Here is a 25,971-nt window from a genome sequence, read left to right as displayed (position 1 = left end):
CTAGCTCTCCACGGCATGTGGCCAAGACACCAGCAGCCCAGGGCAGCCCCCAGCAATCAAGAACAACCCACAGGTCCCTAGATCCCTTTACTTACTCAGTGGCTTCCGGTTTGTTTGGTTCCTTTTCCATCCATCCCCAAGGATCTCCCCTTTCCTCCTCCCCAAGCCTTTTTCCATCGCCAATCCCCTACGCAGGTCCCACACCCAGAAGACACTGGCCTGGGAGTGCGTGGGAGGGTGGCTTTCCCAAGAACATAACCTTGACGTGCAATCAGCTATAACCACAACCCTGGGGTGTGAACAACCTTCCCTCTCCCCTCTCTAGCTCACAGGGCATAGCTGGAGCTTGATAAATGAGACACAATTAATTGGAGCTGTTAAGGCAGCAGGGAGGGGCCGAGTGCCTCCCCTCAGAAGGCAAACAGAGAAAAATCACATGCCACAGAAACCTCTGAACACAGAAACTGCATCATGAACAACAAACAGCATCTGGCTCATTGGCAGGTCGTTAAGAGTCAAGATAACCCCCTCCACCCCAACCCCCAAGATCACCTGGCCTGGGGGGGGTCCCATGCCCCACTGAAGGTCAGAATCACCTAAGAGGCCCCACTCCGTGCCTACCAGCTCTGTCGCCCTCTGCCTGGAGCCCAGGAATCAGTCTTTTTTAAAAGACACACCCAGCCGGGCGTGGTGGCTCATGCCTGTAATCCCAGCACTTTGGGAGGCCGAGGCACGCAGATCATGAGGTCAGGAGATGGAGACCAACCTGGCTAACACAGTGAAAAACCTTCTCTACTAAAAATACAAAAAATTAGCCAGGCATGGTGGCACGTGCCTGTAGTCCCAGCTACTAGGGAAGCTGAGGCAGGAGAATTGCTTGAATCTGGGAGGCAGAAGTTGCAGTGAGACAAGATCATGCCACTGCACTCCAGCCTGGGCGACAGAGCGAGACTCCGTCTCAAAAAAAAAGAGAAGACACACCCCAACCTCAGGTATTTCTAATGCAGCTTCTTTGGGAAACAATGAATCTAGTTGATTCCCCTGCCTCCTGGCAGGAGCTGGAACTAAATGACAGTAGCTAGAAAGATGTACCATTTTTGGTGGGGGGCTTGTCTTTGGGGATTTGGGATTGTCATTAAGACTCTAGAATATACTGATGATATATGCTACAATGTGGATGAACCTCACAAACAATATGCTAAGTGAAAGAAGCCAGATACAAAAGGTCACATATTACATGACACCATTTATATGAAATGCCCTGAATAGGTAAATCCATAGGGACAGAAAGCTGATTAGTGGTTACCAGGGGCTGGTAGATTGGAGAGGAGGGAATCACTACTTAATGGGTAAGGAGTTTTATTTCAGAGCGATGGAAATGTTTTGGAAATCGTGGTAGCACAACATCGTGGCGATATTAAGTCCACTGAACTGTTCACTTTAAAATGGCTGATTTTATGTAATGTGAAATATACCTACATTTTTTTAAGGCCTCTAGGACCTACAGAGAACATTACATTTCTCAAGTGCTAATCAAGAACCTAGGAGCTTCCACTCTTAAGAAGTGCTCCTTTTATCTCATCTCGAGCCCTCACGCTACCAAAATATGCAGCTAGAATGAGTCATACAGGAGGCAGGCTGGGGACCGGGTCTCTGGCCAAATCAATCCTTCAAAGTGCTGTCAGCGGCATCTGCAGAGCCACAGCATCCGCACAGGCCTCCCTGTCCCCAGCTGGAGAAACAGCCGCAGGCCCAAGGCTAGTATCCACCGCCAGCTCACAACAGTGGATGCCACCCACACGTTGACTCACCTCGGCATCTTCATCAAACAAGTCCTCATCACGCCACACATGTTTTCCCTCAGCCCCCTGCGTGCCCTGGCAACCTGGAGAGGTGAAATGATTCACCTCCTATTATTCAGAGTAAGGGGAAGGACCTGCTATCACCCAGTCCTCAAGTTCTGGGTTGTTATAAATAGAGGGGAGGAAGTCAATGGCTTGGATGAAGGGACTGATTACTCATGCGTTCACTTGCGGATGAAGTAGGCACTGAGGTCTGCTAGGTGCCAGGCACCCTGTAGGCTCTTTAATCATTTCTTACCTGTTAGCTCACACAGAGCACTTCTGGGGGAATTAGGGTTGCAAGTCTAAGCCAATGATGAAAAGTTTCCGATAAAACCACCGAAATCTGTATAGTTGTTGAGGCTTATGCAGGAGGTGGGGCACTGAATCGAATGGGTCACAGGTACCCTCTCTACACCTCTTTCAAATTGGTCAAACCCAAAGATCAGGATGTCCTAGACTCCCACAGCTTGCAGTCCTCACAACTCCTACACAGCCTCCTCCCAAAACACGGTACAAGGAGGACAAATAAGGCAGTCTGATTCATTTCTCTGCTTCACTAGCAGTGAAATACGAAGAAGCGTTTTTAAAATTCTACAATATAGCATAAAACAAATATCCTGTCCTTCAACTGTGAGGACAGAAGGAGCCAGGCACTCCCCTGAACTATATGACGAAACTGAGGAAGCCAAAGACACCCTCCTGAGGTCCAAGGAGAACAAGGTTTTCCCAAACCATCCCTTTACATGGCCTAAATGCTAGGTATGCAAACTGCCTCTCGCTGTCCCCTTTCAAGACTGTGTTCTCACTATATTTAGCAAGCTTATTATCCTCCCTGGACTCCTCACCTCAGAAGGAAAGCTGAAATCTAGTTTACGAGCACTCCCGGAAGAGAGGCCCAGTTCATGGAATCTCAGCTCACTCACTTGACTTTTGAGTTTGCTCAAGATGCTTCACCTACAGAACTCCTGAACTACTTTGCTGATGAATTCAGGCTGCCCGTTTTCCAGATGAGCAAACAAGGAGAGAAAGACCCTGGCCTAGGACTTAGCATTCACTACTATCTCCTTCACTGGAGCCATGACCATTCTACAGAGAAAAATACACATATGCCCTTTCCTTTCTCTTTGCTAAAAGGATGATAATCATAATCTCACTGCCTTATAGTATCAGTTTAGAGAGCTTATTTCCCTTTCTGATTGATCCTTGGCAGGGAGAACCTATCTACTGTTTACCTCTGTGTGCCACTCTATCCTGGTGAACCCACTTTGTCAGTGAGCAAATGTGCTTTGCTGTTTTGGGAGGGGCTCCCTACTAAAAAGAAACTGTGGAAAACTCTCTCATGAACATAATATCACTCCTTAATTTACCAGTTGGTAAAAAAAAAAAAAAAAAATGAGGCCAGAAAGAATCTCAGAGAACATCTAAACGAAATGCTACATTTTGCAAATGAGATTAAGCTCAGAGACAGACTTTAAGGCAATGTGGTGGTCCTCACTGACTGAAAACACACGGCCCCAGTGCAGGAAACACAGTCAGAGTGAGCACAGCAAGTACCCCCTTAAGAGAGTGCACCCTAAGCCAGGACTTGCCCTACGTGAGGATTCCCCTGTGAGCCCAAAGCCATTTCTCACAGCTCTTCAGGATGGTTCCAGACCACCAACTTGCCCTCTGCAGCTTCACCATAAATAGCCCCTCACCTCGTTCAGTCAATAAGTATTTATCAAGCACTAACTATATACCAGATGCTATACTAGGTGTTAGTAAAATGGCAGACTCACATCTGCAATCCCAGCACTTTGGGAGGCCAAGGCGGGTGGATCCCTCGAGCCCAGGAGCTCAAGACCAGCCTAGACAACATGACACAACCCCATCTCTACAAAAAATACAAAAATTAGATGGGCCTCGTGGTGCATGCCTGTAGTCCCAGCTACTAGGGAGTCTGAGGTGGGAGGATCGCTTGTGCCCAAGAGATTGAGGCCGCAGTGAGCTATGATCATGCCACTGCACTCCAGCCTGGGCGACAGAGCTAGACCCTGTCTCAAAAAATAAAAAAGAAAGAAAAATAACATGCTTCTAGGTCCCGCCTCATAGCTCTGAATATAGTAGGGAAAACACGCATGAAACAACTAATTTCAGGAATGATGATTGAATTACTGTTGTTACACAGGGGACCTAACCTCATATCGGGGAGAGAGTGAGGCTTCACTGAAGACCTGACCTATGTACTGACACCATAAGGATGAAGAGGGAGGAGTTAGGGAAAAGGGGATGGAGGAGTTAGGGAAAAGGGGATGGAGAAGTGAGGCAGAGAACAGAGACCCAGACCTAAGGCAGGGCAGAGCAAAAGCCAGGAATGAGAAGGGCCTTGATTGAGACTTGCTGTGTTTGAAAAATTACAAGATCAGTGTGGCCAGGAGAAAGTGGAATTATATGAGATCTCCAGGTTTTAAAGGTGGAGAAAAAAAGCACTGCAAAAAAGCTGCAGATCCCTGCCTGAGATCAAAAATTTCACTAGATTACTTAGGATAGACAAATATGCCTGCGTAAATCTGAAACAAGTGCGCGGATTGGTTTGAGTCTTGTTCTCTCCGGTTTATCACCTGTCTAACTATGGGTAAGTCACTTCACCTTTTCGAGCCTCAAGATACTCATCTCTGAAATGAGACGAATAATCATTCTTATCTTCCCCATTTTTCAAGATTGTCGTAAGAATCAAATGAGATGCAACCTGTGGATGTCATTTCATAAACTTCGACGCACTAAAACATCATTTCTTTTCATTACCAAATGCCTCTCAACCAAAATAAGCCATTCCTCACAAAACGGCTCCACATAAAACATTAACATTAGCGAAAGGCCTAAGAGCAAGCAATGACATATATAAAATGACAAAACACTGCACACCTGAGTCAAGCTAGGAGCTCCTGCCTAACTGAAACTCACAGGCAGTTTTCTCCTTGATTCCCAGCCGAACTCCGAAACCTGGGGAAACCCAACCTCCAGGTCCCAAGGCTCCAGCCCACAGGTGACACTGTTTTCTAGCACTTTCCTAACTCCAAGAGAAAAGCATGTAAACATTACATCCCAAAACCGAAGGCCTCTATACCCTACCAGTGTCTTCTTCACCACCCTGTGAGGGCAGCTATAAACAAGACTAATGGAGAAGGGGGAGTGCATTAAACCCAATGGCTTGGCCAACTTCTCAGTAATAGGAGATGCCCTCTGGGCTACCAGGAAGTGAGGCAACAGGCGGATATCCCACAGGCTCTGGTCTGCTAGCTAAACTCCCTCAGCTCTGTTTAGATAGCTCTTTCACCTCTAACCAACTTTCCACATCCACTCCTTCATTTTTCTCCTCTAGAGATTGAAGGCCTTGTTTCTGCAGTAACCTTCCCCCTCCACCCCACCCATCATCACCACCACCACCAACAGCACACCTTGCCAAATTCAGCAAACCACGTGCACAGTTAACTGCAGATTTTTTTTAACCACTCAGTGAGAGAATTTCAGGGAACTAAATATACACAGATGAGGTAAGTCATAGGTACAGAGTCTCAGGTTACTCAGTTAATTGAGCACAGGTTTAAAACATGCAAGTCCTTCCAAACACTCCTGGTTTCACAGGACACTCACCCCACTCTGTTCTGTCCCCACTCCCTGCCATCTCGGGCTCCTTGGCTGAGATCCTTGGGCAGATCAGCACTGGCCTGTCTTCCCAGGTCCCTGGGGCAGAGACACATGAAACTGTCTCGCATGTGTCTCCTGGGCTAATAGACAAATGGGGTCCTCAACTATCTGGGACCTTAACCTTATAGCTTGCTATCTCACAGGTACCTATTAAAGTCTTCCCAGCCACAGTCCCTAAGCTAGCCTTTCTCCACAGGTGGCTCTTAACCCAGAGCCCTCCAGGCTCAACCAGATCATACCAGCCTTTCCAATGCCTCTGGGCACAGAGTTAAAAATTTCATCAAGGCCAGGCACAGTGGCTCACACCTGTAATCCCAGCACTTTGGGAGGCCAAGGTGGGTGGATCACGAGGTCAGGAGTTCGAGACCAGCCTGGCCAATATGGTGAAACCCCATCTCTACTAAAAATACAAAACAATTAGCCGGGCATGGTGATGCGCACCTGTAATCCCAGCTACTCAGGAGGCTGAGGCACAAGAATTGCTTGAACCTGGGAGGTAGAGGTTGCAGTGAGCTGAGATAGAGCCACTGCACTCCAGCTGGGCGACGGAGCGAGACTCTGTCTCAAAAAAAAAAAAAAATTGCATCACGACACTACACCTCAGCTCACCAGCCCACCAAAGTCAGAAGGAAATCATCTCAGTATCCCTAAAATATTAAAATCCCAACTGAGGGCCCACCCATTGATTCACCCCCACATTTATTTCACGTAAGATTCACCCTAGTCATCTTCCCCCAGGGTTTCTACTCAACAGGCTAGTCTCTCTTCTAAATAACAGAGGTCACATCAGTTACCTTCTTCATTTAAAAAACCCCTAAAAAGGGGGGGAGATAAACAACATATTGGTCTCTACACGGCACAAATGCATTTGATATAGGTACATCTTTTTATTGCCCTTGTCAGCCACTCAGATTTGGGATATAATCACATCAGCCTGGCTTTCTGAGAATTCGTAGCTGTGTTTTGAATCTAATTCAGGGGACTGGAGATAAATCATTGTGAAGGGTCCTGATTTTCCAAGCTAAGAGCCTGCAGCAGCAGCAACAGCAATGGCATGCTAAGTTAAAAGGTCAGCCAAGAAGGAGGGGAGGTTTATATGCAAAGATGAAGACCACACGCCTGTAGTGTTTGTCTTCATGCCAATCTGGAGGGTTGAAGGGAAGAAAGACAGACCCAGCTACATCAAGGTAAGTCAACAAAAGCACAGGAAGCAAAGGGCAGGGCAGGGAGATGGCCCCACTGTTAAGGCACTGTTTACATCTTTCATTGCTAAACAGAACGTGCAGGGTCTGCACTCCACTTTAGCGAAGCCCAATACAAGTGCAGTGTTTGCGCAAGGCCAGATGAAAAGTGAAGCCACAGAGATTTGGTTCACCCTGTGATTAGCCAGCCTTCATCGACTAAGTGACTGACGGAAGGAGGCAACTGTGCAGAGGCATGCCCTAGAGCCAACCACTGGACCCACTTGGCCCTCCACAGTCCCCCTGGTGAGTTCCTACCTAGGAAAGAAGGACCACTGTCTCCTGACACTCAACTTGGCAGTCAGCAGCCACCAATACCTAGGGTCTAGACCCAAGCCCTCCACTCTTGCTTTTATTGCCCTGTTTGCCATGCCTACACGAGCAGGTCTTTGAAGGAACTTCTCTCTTGAGTGAAGCAGAGGTTGCCTACAGGTGAGAAGAAGAGGCATTGTCAAAGCTTGTGCTGTCTACACAGTAGCCAAGAGCCACATGTGGCTATTTCAACTTTAAATTCGTTAAAATTAAATGAAAGACACTTCAAATCTTCAGTCACACTTGCCACATTTCACCTGCTCAATGGCCAGATCTGACTAGTGAACATGGTGAACAGCACAGATAGAGAACATCACTATCACAGAAAGATTTATTGAACAGTGCCACATCGGAGGGTCCAGGACGCGGCCAGGAACATAGGATCTTCCAGCTCTTGGCTAGTGGCAGTGCTATGGGCATGGATGTTACCATTATAATAAACAGTTACCCAGTGGATAACAGAACTTTGTAATTATTTTTTAACACACTATTGTACTTGTGATCGTTACGCAGTCCTATTTTTATGGAACCCACCATAAAATGCACAAAGCATTAGTTATGTTACAGTTAAAAAAAGCTGAGCATCTCACAATAACATAGGAGGAAACTCAAATCTTGATCTTGCTCAGCAGCCCACCCCGCCTTTTCTGGTTTTAGCTTCATCAGCCACTTCAGTGCTTGAAGGCCGCCCATGCCACTTCTTCGAAGGCCCAGGGGTCACAGGTCGATAAGCCAATAAATTAGGTCGAAATTAACTGTGGCTCATTTTAAATTGAGGGAAATTGATTTTTGCATGTACGTGGCTAGACTGACTATACCATCTGCCAACAGAGTCTGGCATACCTAGAAAATGCATAGGAAGGTCCCATGCTCATCAACAGAGAATGCCTCACCCCCACAGCCCAGACCACCTCCGGAGAAATACTAATCCCTGAATATTCAAACCAAAAATGCAGTGAGCTCTCTTTTACTTTCCATCACATTTATTTAAATCCAAATAAATGGAGGAAAGGTCAATGTAATGCCCCCAGGTTTGAATACATTTTTATTCACTTAAAACATTTAATACATTTTTATCAACTCTCAATTATCTGCATCTGAATTATTGTCAAAAATTCTAAACTCCAAACTGCCTTTCCCTGAATACATTTAGGCCAGCCATCTCCCTTATCAATAGATCAAAGAATGCAAACTCATTTTAATATTCACCTAAGCAAAACTTAATTAGGAAGGTAAACGAATGCTTTAAAAAAAAAAAAGACTAAATAAATACATAGCAAAAGCAAATAGATTATTTTTTGGATTACCTGCTCTCCAGATTATGATAAGACTGCCCCCTGTGTCCCTCCATTACAGTGGGTGGAACAAAGCTGGCTCCATCTATCTCTGCCCTGGGATTCAACAATGACACTACAAAGATGGCTGTCATCTCTAAGGAGGAACAGACCAAAATCTGACAATGAAATGTTCCTGCAACATCCACCTTTTGCCTTGGGATGTTCGTTGCTATAAGGATCTGCCTCGTGGATCCCAAGTCTCAAAGCAATTTATTAAGCACACCATTAACTTCATCTTACAGAACATAGCGAAACATTCTCGGAAAGAACACAAATTAAAACCAAGATCCATGATCAGTGTATTCTGATGCTCTTACAAGCCTGGACTCCACATCTCAAGGGAACTGTGCTCCAGCATCTCTCCAAGTTACAAGAGGGCTACATCAGGCTGCTCTCCTGCTCTGCAAGAACGCTTGAAGTGAAAGGAGAATGAGGTTTTTCTCACCTGGCCTGGAAAAAAAGTAATCATCTATTTTATATTATGATACTTCAGGTAATTTTCTAACAATTCACCATCATAATATCACAAATATAATTTAGAGCTAAAGTTAATCTCATTATTCAGGATACCAGGGACTACAGATAACAGGAAGCCACTTATAATTCAAGTTTCAAATTTTATGTACATACATGTTGTACATGCATAGACTGTTTCTGGAAAGATATACAAAAATACTGATAACAATGGATGCCACCCGGGAAGGAGCTCTGGGTGAACAGGGGGCATGAGAGGGAAGGAAATTTGTTACCACATACTCTTTTGTACAAATTTTGTTTTGTAAACATGCACTACCTAATCAGACAGCTTTTTATTTCATCCCTTGAAATTCCACTTCCTTACTCTTCTCACCTACCCCTTTTCTCCATTCCTTCCACCTCTCAAAGCCTCCACCTTCTGTGCCTCTAACCATGCAAGCTATTTATGAACTAAAAGTGGCCAGAGACTGGGCACAGAGCTCCCTAAGAAAAGATGCCAAGTGGAACCAGGAAGAGTTTTTCAAGGTCACATCCCTTATTGAGCCAACCCAAGGCCCCAAGCAACTCTTCAGCTACATAAAAGCCAACCTGAAGCAGCACATTCTTTGCCTTCTCATCTTATTCTGGAAGCACACAGGTCAAACATTCTAACTTCAGAATCAACCAGCCAATTCTTTCCCAAGCAAGTGTATCATGGAAGAATCTACTCAAAAGAGATCTAAAGCTAAACAGTATTCCACCCCCAAAGGAGGCCCTTTGTCCCAGGACCTTGTGCTGTAATAGACACTTTATTTCCAGTCTCATATCAGGACACTGAATACTCCCTGGCTTCTAAAATGTAGGAATTATGAAGAGAGAGGAGCTTGTTGGAAGGAAAATAAACCTGTAAATCCTGTTAGGCTTTGTGCTTCATTCCGAAGGATTTTTTCCCCCAAAACAATACCATTAGCATAAACCAGAATGATAGACCTAAAAGGGAGGATTCTGTAAAACAGAATCCAAGCTCTTCATTCAAAATAACTCCCATATAGCACAGGAAAATCAGGGCTCCACTATCTGTAGGCCATGCCGCTTGCATCCTCACTACCGAATGAACCAACTCATTTTCACTATCCATGTGTGGGTTCACTGTATTCCTCCTTATAAATACGTTTTATATAATGTGAATGTGCTTCCTACCCTCCGGGCGTCTCTTCTTCCAGGTGTGCGGCTGGTCCACAAATACTCATTAAGGGCCTCCCAAGTGCCAGGGAAACACAAGAGAACTTGATCCATGCCCTCAAGGAGCAAATAGGACAATGAGACAGTAGAGCAATTCTAACAGAAGGCAGTAAGTGCTGCCTCCAAGCTCAGAAGAAACTCTTCCCACCATAGCCTGAGATTGCTATTCTTGGATGTCAAAGAATGGAATAAGAGCTTCCCAGGCAAGGATGAGAGTTGGGGAAGATCATTTCAGGCAGAGGAAAAAGCAGGCATGATGGCGCAGAGAGACAGAGCTTATGAGAAATCAGGAGGAAATTCAGTGTGGCATGAATTAGGGAACCCCACTTCTTGGACTTGGCCTTTTTAAGAAGGGGCTCAGCTTCTAAACTTTGCCTTTTTTTTTTTTTTTTTTTTTTTTAGATGGAGTCTCGCTCTGTCCCCCAGGCTGGAGTGCAGTGGCGCGATCTCGGCTCACTGCAACCTCCACCTCCTGGGTTCAAGCCATTCTCCCGCCTCAGCCTCTTGAGTAGCCAGGACTAGAGGCATCTGCCACCACACCCAGTGAATTTTTGTAGTTTTAGTAGAGACGGGGTTTCCCCATGTGGGCCAGGCTGGTCTCGAACTCCTGACCTCAAGTGATCCACCCGCCTCGGCCTCCCACAGTGCTGGGATTACAGGCGTGAGCCTTGAACATGGGCAGAAAAGTCCTGATATCTACCAGCAAATTATTTTCATCACTACAATCACATTTCAGTATCATAAATGTGCCTTTAAGTAATCATGGCAGAAGCCAGTCTCCTCATCTTAGAGAAACTGAGGAGGAAAATGGTCAAAATAACCAAGCCTAGTTTACCCAAGAGGTTAGCAAAGCAGAGGAAAAAGGACCGACATTGACTCCACCACAGGGCTCTTTCTCAGATGCAAGTATTCCCCTCGGAAAGCCTTCCCTTCTCTTCTCCCTGAAGCTGGTGGCCTTAACCTCGCCTCTAGGCCTGCTTCCTTCAGGCAGCTTCTGCTTCCAGCCCTAATCTGTGCTGCCAGTGTCCTCTTAACCTCACTGAAAGGTCAGAGGGCAAGAAGCTGGACAGTGTCTGAGCCCACCACCCCTTATCTCTCCATCTCCCATGCGCTGCATGTCACACAGCCCGTTATCACACCATTGTAGAGTTGTGGCTGGTTTCTTGTGACCACGTTTCCTGGTTCCCGTCCTGGTACATTGACATGCCTGTATCGGCATCTGCTTGCTCTCCTCCTTAAATTGTAAATTACCTAAAAGCGGGAATGAAATTTTATTCCCCACCCCACTGCACCTCCATAGAACCACACTCGAGTCAAGCAGTACTGTTGGAAAACATCACCATTCCTTAGGTTTAAACGTTGAAGGGGAAAGCGGTGAGTACAAAGTGGAACTTGGCTTAAGGCTAAAAGTAGGACCATATAATTTATTGTCACATCCTGACACTTTTGAGAGTGAAGGGGGTGCTATTCATAACCACCAGAGACAACTTAGAAACCAGGTCTGCCCCAGGGAAACACAGAGGCAATGGTCATCCTTGCTAGAAAGATCATTCCAAATAGATGTTAGTTACTCCAGGGTTCCAAGAGGGGCACCTCAAACCCCTTCAGTCACCAACCTGTGCTTGCATTCTGAAGGGTCTGCACCAGACAGAACTTGTGGCAGAAAGCCCAGTACGGGGAAGTTCTTCCTTTTATCTGACTCAAATCCTTACAGATTCAAATTAATTCCACTTCTTATTAACCTCAGAGCAAGAGGCAACAATGGCATAGGAAGGCAGCCACAGAGAAGAAAAATCTCACCCTTGCATCCCTCACCCTCCGGTTAGGAATTCCTCATTATGAGTTTGACTGCTAGTTCTCCATCCTTCAGCTGAACCAAACTCAATCTGGCTGGCCCAGAAACTCAAAACCCCAGGGTTTGGGAGTCACTCCCAATGAGAACAGAGTTCATGTCCAACCTGCCCCACATCCCCTGGAGCTTTTCATAAACCAAACCCAAGAAAGAAATGGCATGTGTACACATATTTTTGAAACCAGAAAGCTTTTTCCTCAACCTCAACTATAGCTTCAGGGGACCTGAGCACTGGGAGGGATTGTCTCCCACCAGCCCCCAACTCCCAGTTCCCAGAATGCTGATTCAAGAGCACAGCAGAGCTGGGCTGACTGGGGAGGCCCAATGAAGAAGCAGGCCGCTCCTCCTCCTTCTCCCACCCTCCATCAGCCCATGCTGGTGTCGCTGTTAAGAGCAAAAACCTTGATGACTTCTTTTTGTTAACACACATATTTGTCATATAGGGGTGGGGATGGGGGACAAGGATCTGGGCCCAAGAGGAACTGAGCATGCAGGTTCCTGCAGCCTGTGGCCACCATTAGCTACATGCCCTGGGGCACACATTCTTGCCCAGGGACCAATAGTGGAGGGAAGTCCAATGCTCCCACCCAGTCACCACTATCCTTTCCCCCTTTATACCAGATCTATTTTATTTTAGAAAGGAGGTATTTAAGCAGCATTGCATAAAGACAGGGTGACTGCAATCAAGCAAAGGTCACTGAGACAATGCAGACAAAAACTAGAGAGCTGGCCACCTTCCCGGTATGACCTTGGACTAGTCACTTCACCATTCCACACTTCAGTTTCTTCACCAACAAAATGACAAAATAGGGTGATATGTTTATAAGGTTCGTCCTGGATCCAAGGGTTGAACATTTAACTCTATATTTCCTGAAGAAATGGCTAAAGTGAAATTAGTGAGAAAAGGCAGAACTCAGGTTTTCTAGAGTCAAAAGGAACAATTTGACTCTAGAAAACAAGTGTATTTACCACCTCCTCTGGTCCTACTTTTTCTCCCCCACCGACCTTCTACTTTTGCTGATGTCAATCTTAACTGCAGGACTGGGAGTCTCATGAGGCAATAACACGGTCAAATTAATTTTGCCAGTGCTGCCTAACCTACAAACTCCATCTGCAATTCCTCGCAGTAAGTCTGACCATAAACGTGAAATTCATGTTACTTATGATCTAATAAACCTATTGCCTGGGTAAAAATAAATCACTTATAGAATAATAATGCCCACCAAATTTCCTGCAGTCATTTCAAATCTCCAAGTGCCATGAGGGGTATTCCTCTCCAAAATAAAGTTATCTTGAAGAGGGTGGGAGAGTCAGCATCTTGAAGGGTGGGGAAGAAGGAATGGAGAGCATCTCACACCCTCGCCAAAAATTAAAAATTAAAAATTCAGCCCTTACACACGCACACACATACACACACCTCTTGTCTGACTGTACAGAGATAGTCGACAAGCTTTCAGGTTTGCCCACCTTTATTGTGCTAATAATGCTAAGTGTGGAAACCCCCCACCTCGTGCTGTTCTGTGTAAGTGTACCGCAACTGCAGGGTGCTCGCCTCCACTGCCAACTGATGATACACTAAAGAAAGCCCGTTTTTTATCCAGATGTAAAATGAAGCTGCACCCCTCCTATACCTGCCGGAAACTACATCTCTCTGCACACACCCTGGGGTAATACGCACTGCACCCAGCGAGTTACCTGGAATACGTTTACTAAATCGACAGGAAGAAGGAAAGATCAATGCGATTCAAGTGCTGACGGTTGTACTTGTGAAGGAAAAAAACAAATGCAAGCCGGGAAGTCCCCAGTGGTGCCTGCACCTAGGAGGCGACTGCAACGGATGGATGCGGGGGTGAGGAAGTGCAGGGAGAGGAAAAAACTGGAGGGAGGCGGGTTGCAAAACTGCTCACCTGTCCGTACACCTTGATGGGCTCGGGCTGCAGGGCAGCGCTCCGTTTCCTCCGGAGCGGCTTCTCGTCAGCGCGGCTCGCCCCCCTGGCATCCCCGCGCGCCCACAGCCGCAGCTCGCGCGGGTCGCCCTGCACCACGAGGAAGCCCCGGTCCTGGGGCAAGGGCGCGCTGCCGCCGTGCAGCCTCTGCGTCCAGACTTCGCAGAGAGCTCCGGGCGGCAGCAGTGCGACCAGGGTGAATAGGATCGGGAGTCGCGACTCCCTCCTGCTGCTCCGTGTCGCCATGTTCGGGCGAACGCTACCGCAGGTGGCGCCGCCGCCAGGAGAGAATGTGCAGCGCGAGGCCAGGAGAGCCGCTGGGCCGGGGCCGCGCGCGCCGCTCCCGGGGCTCCAGGCCGCCCGCGCCGCTCCGGGCCGCCCCGCTGCGCCCGCCGTCGCTGCCGCCAGGTCCCGCTCGGTTCGGCGCGGCGCCGTCACGTGTGAGGCTCGCAGCGCGTCCCCTTCGCGCACTTTCTGCGTTCGGCGGCCTCGGCGGCGACTCCGGCCCCTCCCTGGCACGGGGATGGGGAAGTTAAGGCAGCGAGCGCCGGCGGGAGTGCGTCCCTTCCCTGGCGGGCACACCTCCTTGTTCTCCCTGCAGGAATGAAGAGTTAGTGGGGCTCGCTCGTTTTCTCTGGAGTTAGTTGCCTCCTATACAGGGTCGTGTCGAGGTCGTCCTAAACCGTGGCCACTTTCCTGAGTGCACAGCCCCCAGTCCCGCCACAAGACCACCTCTCCCCCGGCCCCGGCCTCATCCCCACCTCCAGGGAAGAGCCCAGAGCCACAGAATTAGCTCCTAGAACGCAACCAACAAGTAAGAGTCCAGATGAACCCGCTCTGTTGGGAAACTCAACAGTTTTTCATCTACTCTGGGCACCACAACTTATTCGCAGGGGCCACAGCAAAAACTACCCTTGATCAAGCTACGTGCCCCCGCCTGAAGCACAGCAAATAAACATCCTGCACAGAGGCAGTAAAAACAAGGGTACATCTGACAAAGAATGCACCACACCTGGACAATTATTACACAGCTATACAGGGTGTGCTTGCACGCACGCATGAATACCTGTGCGTGGCATACGGCCCCAGCGGCGGCTTGCTTATGATCCCTCCAAGGTGACCAAGGACTGAGCCACCCTGCCTCAGCAGTAAAATAGACACATTTACCAGTCCCTTCAACCCACAGCCAGGAGCTAGGCAAACACCCACAGAGGAGGGAGGACACACTTTAACCCTACATTCAGCTTGACGAGCCAAACTTTCTGAACCACAGGAGATAAAACTTCCGCCATGCAACTGCTAAGTACGCCCAAGGAAAATATTTTTTCGGCAGGTCAGTGGAAGCAGCCAAGGTCTATGTACTACTGCAACCTTTCCTATTTCATTTTATGTTTCACTGCCCTGTGGACTCAGATCCTGGTTTTTGATAAGAATAAAGACACAGCAAGCAGGGCTGAAAAGGAGACTACCTCTATAGCTGCATACAAACTGCTGTTAAGGGGAAGGAAGGGATGGTCAGTTCAATTTTCTAAAAATGTTTCTCATCTCCAACAAGCCACGGTAGCCCGATTCCTACCCCGGCCCACTCTAGTGCTTTTCAGTTAGCTTAGCAAAGCCCCCTCCTCCACCCAGGACTACCACTGACAACCTGCCAGAGGCAGGCCAGCTTGCCTTATCTCCCTGAAGCCAGCATGCAGCCACCCTACCCTACCCCATGCCAGACTTGCTGGGGACCTCTGCCTCAGGTTCTGCACTCTCCCACCTCCTCCCACACCCGATTTTCTCCCCAAGTCAGATGATATCTTTCTGTCCATCTCGACATAATTACAGAACCATCCAGTTCTCCCCACCAAGCAAATCATGCATTCTCTGTGTTAACTACCCTGCTTTGTTCATTATACATTGTATACAGGTATCAAAAGATCACACTGTGCCCAGTGTAATATTATTGGGGTGCCTTCATCCTGCACCCCAACCTTGATGTTATTTCAGAGGGATGGAGGAAGTGGTAGCTTGTTTACAACCCAGAGCTGGTTTTGAAGCTGAGAGGAACGCCTTGCTCATATTATGCAATTCAGCTCTAACTCATATATATAACATATATATTTATTATATACTTATATATGTCAATTAAAAATAATAATTCAAACAATCATGCATCCTCCAAGAAAGCCACTGAACCACTGTCACCTCCCACCCCTCATCTAGATCAGCTCTGTCTGGTCAGCATCACCTTACCAGGAATGGACAACCCCATGGTCTCTCAGGACCAGCAGCAAAGATATCTCTACTCCCATTTAGCCCTCAAAGGAAAATGAAGGGAATATGGCTAAAGTGAGAACATCCTGTAGATGATTCAGTTACTGGGGTTTTTCCAACATATATTTAATGAGAACCTTCTCTACAAGAGCAAGTGTCAGAGTCCCAGCAGAAAACAGAGACAGGAGTCTCCTAAGTGTGGATTTGAAGATGGGGATCTGTTTGCCCACACAAACTGCTGGCTTAAGGTTCAGACGGCCCCTTGCACAGAAGGACTAGTAGGGCAGGGCCAGCTGCTTGCTCATTTTGATGTTGATTTGCAACTTGAATGCTGGAGAATTGGTAAGAATATTCAAACATGGTTAATTTACTCCTTGCAAGCCCTCCTATCTAATCATTATCTACATTCCAAACCATTCTCAGGTGGATAATCAGCAACCCCCCAAGACTGTGCCTGCTGCACAACTACAGAACACAGTGGAAGATACGCTGAACTTTGAGCCAGAAGGTTGACTTTCTAGCTATGGGGACTTGGCCAAACCTCCTCAGAGCTTCAGTTTTCTCATCTGTAAAATAGGGATCTTAATCCCTACCAATCTCACAGGACTGCTGAGAGTATCAGATGAGGTAAGTATATGAAATAGATGTGCAAATCTGTGTGAAGGCCTCCAGAGAGAAATAGTGCATGCAGGTGGCATTAGAGACATAGATTCTAGTCCAGGCTTTGCAACCAAATTATTATGTAATCTTTTGTCTTGATCATCTTGCCTCTCTGGACATTGATTTCTTCATCAGTTAAATGAAAAGACACCTTTCAGCCCTGACCACTCCCAAACCTTCAGGACCCCCACTGGGTCGAGATAGGAGCAGCCACAGGCAAGGTCACCCAGGACAGGAGTTAGAGCTGAATTGTGCAATATGAGTGAGGTGTTCCTCTCAGCTTCAAAACCAGCTCTGGGTTGTAAACAAGCTACCACTTCCTCTGTCCCTCTGAAGTAACATCAAATTTGGGGTGCAGGATGGAAGACAGTACCATATTCCCCTCTGTCCCCGCTTGCATGGCCTTGCTCACTTGCTCAGATGCTGCCCAGCATCATGACGAAAATCAACATGCATGGAAATGTAATGATAGACTCACAGCTGTGTATAAAACAGTCTTAAGCCTGTTGTCAGACTTTAAACTGCCCTCCTCTGTCCTTCTGCCCATCCTAGGCCACTGGAGATGGAGGTAAAGGACAAACACACAGATGTCACAGTGTCCCACATTTTTATCCAGGTGGAGTCATGTTTAAAATAGCAGCAAGGACAGCCACGAAGAGGAAAAAACTCCCCAAAGCCTAATTTGACTTCTTTCTGTTCTTTCTCTTCCTGCGGGCTTCTCACATGCTCACCTCCTGGCTGGCCAACTTCCATTCATCCTTCAGGTTTCAGAGCAGCCTCCTTAGGCACCTAGGCTAGGTTACAGCCCTCACTCTAAGGCTCTAGTCCCCTGTAGCCTTTGATACTTCCTCTCTGGTCACTTGCTTAATCTCCATCTTCCTCTTAATCTACGAGCAGCAGAATGACAAAACCAGTCTATCTCATTCAAGTCTAGATGCCCAGTGCCCAGCATACACTTGGCACATGGTGGCACTCAATGATATTTATAGGATGCATGCATTTAAATGAAGGTGAGAGGTGACACCACCTTTGTCCTGGTGGCAATGGTTGGTTAAGGGGCCAAGGTAGTTGAATCTCAGATCTTTTCTTATCACCATCTGCTTCCCACCTCGTTTTCTCCCCCAAAGCAGGCCTCTCTGAGTCACGCAACCAGACCAGAGTCATGAAAGCAGAAAAGGGACTTCCCTGCCCTTAGGATAGTAAACATTGTTCCCTCTTCCATGTTACTTTGGCCAAATAACTACCATTTACCTCACCAGCTCAGGCAAAATAGAAGTACCCGCCTGCCCCCAAAGAAATAACTCCTTCTCCTGCTGTTGCCAAAATCTACTTCAGTTAGGAAAGCATCCAAGATAATTGATGAGGTTTAAAATACAAATGCACTCAGAGCATAGAATAAGTAACTTATATTCTCACTCTTGATTAAATTAAATCCAAAGAGGAGCTTCTGGAAATAGCAGTAACTTATTTTGCATAGCAGTGATTTACATTTGCATAACATTATAACAGCATTATCTATCTCATTCCATCGCACAGCAACCCTTTGAAGTGGGCCAAAGCGAGAATTATTGTCACCCCCATTTTACAGACCTTAAGCATTGAAATTCAGAAAGGAAGACTATTTGCTTTGCCTAAAGTTAAACAGGCTTGCTAACTTACTGTTAGTAAGGGATAAATTTGAACCCAGTCTCCCTTTTTCTGCCACATCTGATACCTCCCTTAGGAAGAGAAGAGCTGGTATTTCAAGTCCTGGATATAGTGGAACAGTGGGAACCAGGGCAGAAAGAAGGAAAGGGAGTGGCTCTAGGCCTCACCTCCTTCACAACTCAGCCCTGCCTTAATCAGCGCTGTCTCCCTTCCCAGGTACCTAGCCTAGGTGAGATGCTACATCTGCTTGACCCTCACGCCCTGACTGGGACAAGTTAGCAGTAATGTTACAGTTACAAAGCTCACAAGTCCAGTCCTGTTTTCTATACTTTTCTAGGAGATGAATTTAGTGAGGGATTTGGTTTCCAATGTGTTTCAAAACCTGTGAGAGAGCGTGAGTTTTAGAAGGTCCCTCGGACAGGCACAGTGACTTATGCCCTTAATCCCAGCACTTACGGAGGCCAAGGCGGGAGGATCATTTGAACCCAGGAGTTCAAGACCAGCCTGGGCAATGTGTCAAAACCCCACCTCTACAAAAAATACAAACATGAGCCAGGCATGGTAGCACATGCCTGTAGTCCCAGCTACTTAGGAAGCTGAGTGGGGAGGATCGCTTGAGCCCAGGAGGTCAGGGCTGCAGTGAGCTGAGATCGCACCACTGCACTCCAGCCTGGGTGACAGAGAGGGACCCTGTCTCAAAAAAAAAAAAGTCCTCAAGTTTTGATTCCACTGTTTACCCTTCTCTGGCCTTCATCCCTAAGTAACTCAACTTCCTGAACTTCTATAACAAGAAAACATTTAGACCTTTCTCACAAAGTGTGTGAAGTGGGAACCTAGAAGTTTCTTATGATTATGTAGACCCAAGGACAAACCTTCTGACATAAGACAATGGGTTGCTGAGGGTCCCTAGGAAATTACCTCTTTCCCTGGGAATATAGAGGAGTAGGACTCCCCCTCCTGGGTTTGAAGTGAATGAGAGGAACTTAAGCTGAAGATTATTTGAAAATCCCTGTGTAATTACATATCAAGGCTTGTATCTTCTTCCCTTGAGGCCTTTGCAGTACATTCACTGGGGATGCATGCGTTAGGCACAGACGAGCCTAGGGATGTGACCAATCAGCTTGGACACAGCACAGTCGAAATGTGATGCTTTATTTCAGCAGATGCCTCTGCACTCTCTTAGGGCCAGCAAGACAGGGAAAGCAGACAGTCAGACTAGCTTTTTGGCCCACCTCTCCTGGATACTTTCCTTTTTTTTTTTTTTTTTCTTTTAAGACAGAGTTTCTGTCACCCAGGCTGGAGTACAGTAATGCGATCTCAGCTCACTGCAACCTCCATCCCCTGAGTTCAAATGATTCTCCTGCCTCAGCCTCCCGAGCAGCTGGGATTACAGGCATGTGCCATCACACCTGGCTAATTTTTGTATCTTTAGTAGAGACAGGGTTTCACCATGTTGCCCAGGCTGGTCTCAAACTCCTGACCTCAGGTGATCCGCCCACCTCAGCCTCCCAAAGTGCTGGGATTACAGGCATGAGCCACCATGCCCGGCCTTCTCCTAGATACAGTCTAACAGAAACCTAGGATCCCCCGGACCCCTTTTCCAGTCAGAACAGATGGAAATGCTCTCCCCTCTGGCCTTGTTTATTCATTAACTAAAAGGCCACTTCTTGACCTCTTCCTGGATTTCCCCCAACCACCCCTAGAGGCCCTGAAACTTGCTTTAGGCCTCTTTTGAGATGTTGATCGTGTTCTGCCTTCCATTAGAGCAACCATTTTGGTACTTATCTCCTTTTCTAAATTGTAATGATGTCTTGGAGTCTATTCCCCTGTCTTGTACTTAACAGAGACCAACTAGATCCTACAGAATTGAAATAAAAGTGAAGGGAGTGGTGAGAGGGAATTACCCCCACCCCCGCTCCTCACACCCTTCGGCAGTTGGTTCTGGAAGGAGGAACAATTTTGAATCAATGCTCTGGGGAGACTGAATTTTCCATTCTAGCTTTCACTCCAAAGAATGGCAGAGAGGCCTCTGAGCGCCTGTCAGCACCAGGGCAGCCAGCCTAAGCAAGAAGGGAGTCTTTTCCCTGCAACATATTTTCATGCATGTCCTAGTCATCATCTGCCCAATAATAGGTTCAAATGCCTATAAAGGACACAGCCACTAACTGCAAGGAACTTGAGAAAGAGAAGAAAGATAAACATGAAACTAGCAGAAATATGTAAATACAAAAAGAATTCTGTCTTGGGGGGAAAAAAGATGAGTACTGGCTTTGGGGAGGGTGATAGGCAAACTCTCTGGAGAATAAGACGTTTTGAGCTGTGGTTTCAGGTGTGTGTGTGGTAGTTGGGACGGGACAAGTGGAGAAGGCTAAAGTGCTCTGGTTCCAGGAGGAAGCAGGAAGTTATTTTCAGCGTCTGAGGAGAAGGAGGAAAGGTTTCAGGGTAGAGTGGCGGCAAGGTAGGGTGTGGGAACAAGTAGGTGGGGTGGTGCCTGCTATGGGAGGCTGGGAAGGCCAATGGAGAGAGATACCAAAGGAGACCTGTGGGGACAGCACAAGCTCGGGTGGAGCACCTAGCTCGTCCCTTTCAGCACTGTGGTGCAGGGATCTGTGGAGGCCGTGCAGCCAGGGGTTCTGAGAAGCGCTTCTTCCAGCACCTGTTTCACCAGGGCCACAACACTTGTTCCAAATGCCACTTTTGCCCATCTCCTGCTACAGCTCAGGAGAAGTGGGAGGACCTGTGTATCATGCATATAATCTCCCAGAGGGTGTGACAGATCATACCTCTCACTGTGCGCCTTCTCTAAATCCATCACCCTGGAAATTTTACGTGGTGTCATCAGCTGAATTAACACCTGTTAAAATCATCATTCCCACCAGACTCAAAACTGCAAGTGCTTTTAATGAGGCTCCACATAAAAGAATACATTTTCTCAGAGCCCTTAAACAAATTACATTAAATCCTTCACACCATATAAATTATTGAAACAGCGATTAGAGTTTGGTTCATACCAACAGACCTGCTCGGAGGCAAATTTTCAAACTGCCCAACCACCTAAGCAAAGAGGTGAGTGAAAAATTCGTTCCTTTTCAATGGTTATTTCAACAGAAGCTTCGGTGCTAAATTAGCAGTGAGTTTTGTGTATGAATTTTCTTTGAAATCTAACATTATGTAAATGAAAAACCCAACACAGCGCAAATTAAGACTATTCTTAATTCTAAAAGGCTGCTATTCTGTGATAATGACGCCATGGAATACTTTACAGTCTGCCAACCGTGGAGTGTGGTTCCTGCTCCCCCATCTGTCTTGGATGCCTCCCAGCAGGGGGACACCCACTGTGTCCTCATTTTTTTTATCCTGCCCACTGAAGTCAGATCCTGTCCACCCTTCCGCCCCTCTTCCACCTCATAATTTAATCTTGCCCAGATCATTTAATCACCTAAAATGGAACCAGAGATTGAAATGGGCTTAACCTGCGTCCATGTGCAGTGTAAAGTACTAGAGGCGTGACGTCAGAAGCCCACTCACCTGGGTTTATATCTGGCTCTGCCACAGACCTGCTGGATCTGCTCAGGCACCTTCTCAGAGCCTAAGTTTCTTCATCCGTAGGTAAATATGAATTACCTACATCTGCAGGTTTAAAGGATTAATTGAGATTTTACATGTCAATGGTTTAGAAAGTGAATGCCTGGCACATAAAACTTGTTTAGCGAATGATGCCTACTGTTATTGAGCAAAGCTCGGGTTAGGTATTGTTGGTAAATCAATTTGGCCATTCAGCAATTGTTGGGTTTTTATTCAGGTTTGTACATGTCCCTTCAACCTCACTACCAGGTGATATGTTGCTATAAAAACTGAGATTAGTTTTTATAAATTAAACCAGGTTTCTCTCTCTCTCTCTCTCTCTCTCTCGCTGATGCACAGACACACACACACACACACACGCACGCACACACACATTTCTTAGCAAGCAGGCTAGAGGCCATCACACATCCTGTACCAGAAGGCTCAGGGCACCCCTAAAACCCTTACGGGAGAACCTAGACCCCAAACAGATGGAGCAATGTTCTGAGGCCAGGATCCACCAAACTCCTGGTCAAATCAGGGAACAGTTTCCCTTTAAGTGAAGAGACAAAAGACCAGATGAATTCAACAGCTCTGGAGGAGGAATCAGCCTGCTGGGTCTGCTGGATTCTTACATCTTGCCCAAGCAAGCCCACTCCAGCTATGTTTCTTGAGCAGCGCTAATTTCACCAATGAAAAATAATAACTAATATTCCTTATGCTAATTTATACACCTTCTGATCCAAATGTACATGATGTTCTCAGCGCAGCTCCCTGAAAAGCTTGAATTCCTGACCAGGATGCTTCAAGTGCCGATCACATTTAGAGCATGAATTTCTGATGAAGTCCCTTCAAATGTGAACTCTACACCCCCAGCATGGATTAAAGTTAATTTATACACATATACATGACTCTGTTTATATTGAAGTATTTAAAATCTACTACAGACAATATAGCAACTATGAATAAGGAAAAGCTTCCAACATCAATGGAATAGGAGAGTGGTATAAAACCATGGCCTTTCCTTCAGTGGGAATATTCATGCTTAGGTTCTTGTCTGTTTGACATGGCATTGTGAGAATTTATTTTAGATATGCCACTGTAGACAGCCAGATTTTACTGTGTTTGTTTGGCCAGCAACCTGGGGCAGTCATTTGTCCTAATCAGGAATTCATGCCTCAAGCGTGGTCAGCTAGCACTAGAAAGTCCAATGCTAGCTCCTGGGTAGCTCTAAATCTCAATCAATACAAGTGATTTTTTACTAATTAGCATAACAAATGTTGAGAATGAATCTTCATTAGTAGCTTGTTAGTTAGATTAATAAGTATTAGAAATGGGCTGTCATTAGTAAAGTCAGAAGTATTCAAGACATATGGCTTGTCAAAAATATTTTATAGACACTCTTTTCCATCCCGCATCTTCATGTCCTCTAGCCTCAGAGATGCCAGTTGAGTTTTTTGTTTGTTTGTTTTTGAGACAGAGCCTCGGCTGGGCGCGGTGACTCACGCCTGTAATCCCAGCACTTTGGGAGGCCGAGACGGGCGGATCACGAGGTCAGGAGATCAAGACCATCCTGGCTAACACGGTGAAACCCCGACTCTACTAAAAATACAAAAAATTAGCCAGGCGTGGTGGTGGGCGCCTGTAGTCCCAGCTACTCAGGAGGCTGAGGCAGGACAATGGCGTGAACCTGGGAGGCGGAGCTTGAAGTGAGCCAAGATCACACCACTGCACTCCAGCCTGGACGACAGAGCAAGACTCTGTCTCAAAAAAAAAAATTAATAAATAAATAAAAGAGAGAGACAGAGCCTCACTCTGTTGCCCAGGCTGGAATATAGTGGTACCATCTCAGCTCACTTCAACCTCCGCCTCCCAGGTTCAAGCGATTCTCCTGCCTCAGCCTCCTGAGTAGCTGGGACCACAGGTGCGCGCCACCACGCCCAGCTAATTTTTGTATTTTTAGTAGAGACGGGGTTTCGCCATGTTGCCCAGGCTGGTCCTGAACTCCTGACCTCAAACAGTCCACCCACCTAGGCTTTCCAAAGTGCTGGGATTACAAGTGTGAGCCACTGTGCCCAGCCCCAATTGAGTCTTAATCCCTAGTTCTTCCTGTGTCCTTGGGTTTAAGGATTCTAGTTGCTTGTTACCAACCATAAGTTTAACTGAATGCCGACTCTGGAATGTCACATCTGCATCTAGTAAAGCACATTCAAGTAAGGTGCAATGAAAGCACCTAAAAGAGAGCTGAGAGACTTCCTATGCCTTGTTGCTAATAAATATTTACTTAATAAACATCTGCCTGTATAGCAGAATCTGGTACAAGGTTTGCTATCATTAAAATCTGGCAGTGAGGTTGTGAAGGATTAACTAAACCTTACGTGCTCCAACTTGGCAGCTACTCTGTCTATCAAAAATAACTAATGATTGGTCATGAATAAACTTATCTAGGTCAATTGCAATATGTTACTAAGTGCTCCTGTTGGAAAACTAGGGTAAGAGTAGGGGTAGTGGCACATGGGTTTTTAGGATCAGTGGATTAGTTGGGATAAAACTTTAGCTGCATGCCACAGAGACCCAAAATAATGGCGGCTTACACAAGACAAAAGTGTGTTTTTCCCACACATTAGATGGTGTCTCTGCTGTAGCTCCATGCAGCTGTTGGGAGTTCAGGCTCCTTCTGTCTCATTGCTGTGCCATCCCAGGGTGCCTCCTTTGTCTGTATGATCCACAATGGCTCACCAGAACATCCTCAAGGCGGCCAGTGGGAAGGAGAAAGGGCACAAGCCAGTTCATACACATCATTTCTGCTCACATCCCATTTGCCAGAACTTAGTCTCATGGTACACCTACCTGCAAGGGATGCTGGGAAATAGAGGCCTTATTCTTTTTTTTTTTTTTTTTGAGACAGAGTCTCGCTCTGTCACCCAGGCTGGAGTGCAGTGGCGCAATCTTGGCTCACTGCAAGTTCTGCATCCCAGGTTCTCGCCATTCTCCTGCCTCAGCCTCCTGAGTAGCTGGGACTGCAGGCACCCATCACCACGCCCGGCTAATTTTTTTTTTTTTTTTTTTTTTGTATTTTCAGTAGAGATGAGGTTTCACTGTGTTAGCCAGGATGGTCTCAATCTCCTGACCTCATGATCCGCCCGCCTCGGCCTCCCAAAGTGCTGGGATTACAGGCGTGAGCCACAGCGCCTGGCCAACAGAGGCCTTATTCTAAGCATTCATGTACCCACTTACAAATCAAGGGTTATTTTCCCTTTAGAAGAAGTGGAAAACAATACCAAGAACAACCAGTAGTTATTTCCAAAATCAGAACGTAATAATGAAGAGAATGGGCCTAAAAATTAGTAGGCAAGCTCTGTTACTGGGGCTCGCTTCTAAAACGTTGAAATACTTAGATCTCCGTTGGTAAATAATTACTTCTGCAGCCAGTAGGGGCAGAAAAGGAGTGATTCCTTTCCTCACCCATCATAAGAGCCACAGCCAACACTCCTATAACAAAAGACAAGTTAGCAAGAGAAAAGCATAACCGTATTTAATCATAATTTTATGTGACATAAGAGCCTTCAGAAATGAAGACCCAAAGACCTAGGGAAGACTGTCTACTTTCTTGGTTAGGTTTGATGAAGAATGGACAGCTACATAGAAATGTGACTGGACAAAAGGGTATAATCTAATAGTAATAGACTGAGAAGGGAACCCCAGCAAGTCTTGTCTGTTCAGATTCTTCTTGACCTCCTTCCTCCTGAGTATGGAACGGGACCCCTCTTGAATGAAGGTCTTCAAAAAAGAAGTATTAAGGGAGAGTGTGATCTTTCCAGGCTCATGGCTTGCTTTGGGAGAAAGAAATTCTAGTTTCTGTGACCCACCTTGGGAAAGAGGAATTCTGGTTTCTATGAGTCAGGAGAGAAAGAGGGACAAGAG

At 46.5% G+C, this 25,971-nt stretch overlaps 1 protein-coding gene and 1 long non-coding RNA gene across 6 annotated transcripts in view; one reads left to right on the top strand and one right to left on the bottom strand.

The window, feature by feature from the left end:
• The window catches only part of SORL1 (sortilin related receptor 1), a 181,017-nt gene extending 166,743 nt beyond the window's left edge, over nt 1–14,274 (bottom strand). For 2 of the 5 annotated variants that reach the window (XM_024255047.3, XM_063728239.1), the window contains exon 1: nt 13,879–14,274. In XM_024255047.3, coding sequence (XP_024110815.2) covers nt 13,879–14,163 — 285 coding nt within the window. In that variant the 5' untranslated portion in view covers nt 14,164–14,274. Of the gene's footprint in view, nt 1–95; nt 278–552; nt 667–13,666; nt 13,759–13,878 lie in introns of those variants that run through there. The other 3 variants (XM_054525270.1, XM_063728240.1, XM_024255048.3) reach the window with 3 other exon arrangements.
• LOC134762107 (uncharacterized) lies at nt 13,745–23,474 on the top strand. Its single transcript, XR_010141754.1, has 3 exons — nt 13,745–13,820; nt 16,600–16,803; nt 22,813–23,474. It is a non-coding gene; the product is annotated as an uncharacterized LOC134762107 (long non-coding RNA).
• Nucleotides 23,475–25,971: the final 2,497 nt, after the last annotated feature.

The sequence above is a fragment of the Pongo abelii genome, chromosome 9, assembly GCF_028885655.2.
Source record: "Pongo abelii isolate AG06213 chromosome 9, NHGRI_mPonAbe1-v2.0_pri, whole genome shotgun sequence".
Taxonomy (NCBI): domain Eukaryota; kingdom Metazoa; phylum Chordata; class Mammalia; order Primates; family Hominidae; genus Pongo; species Pongo abelii.
This window is presented reverse-complemented; position numbering and strand designations above follow the sequence as displayed.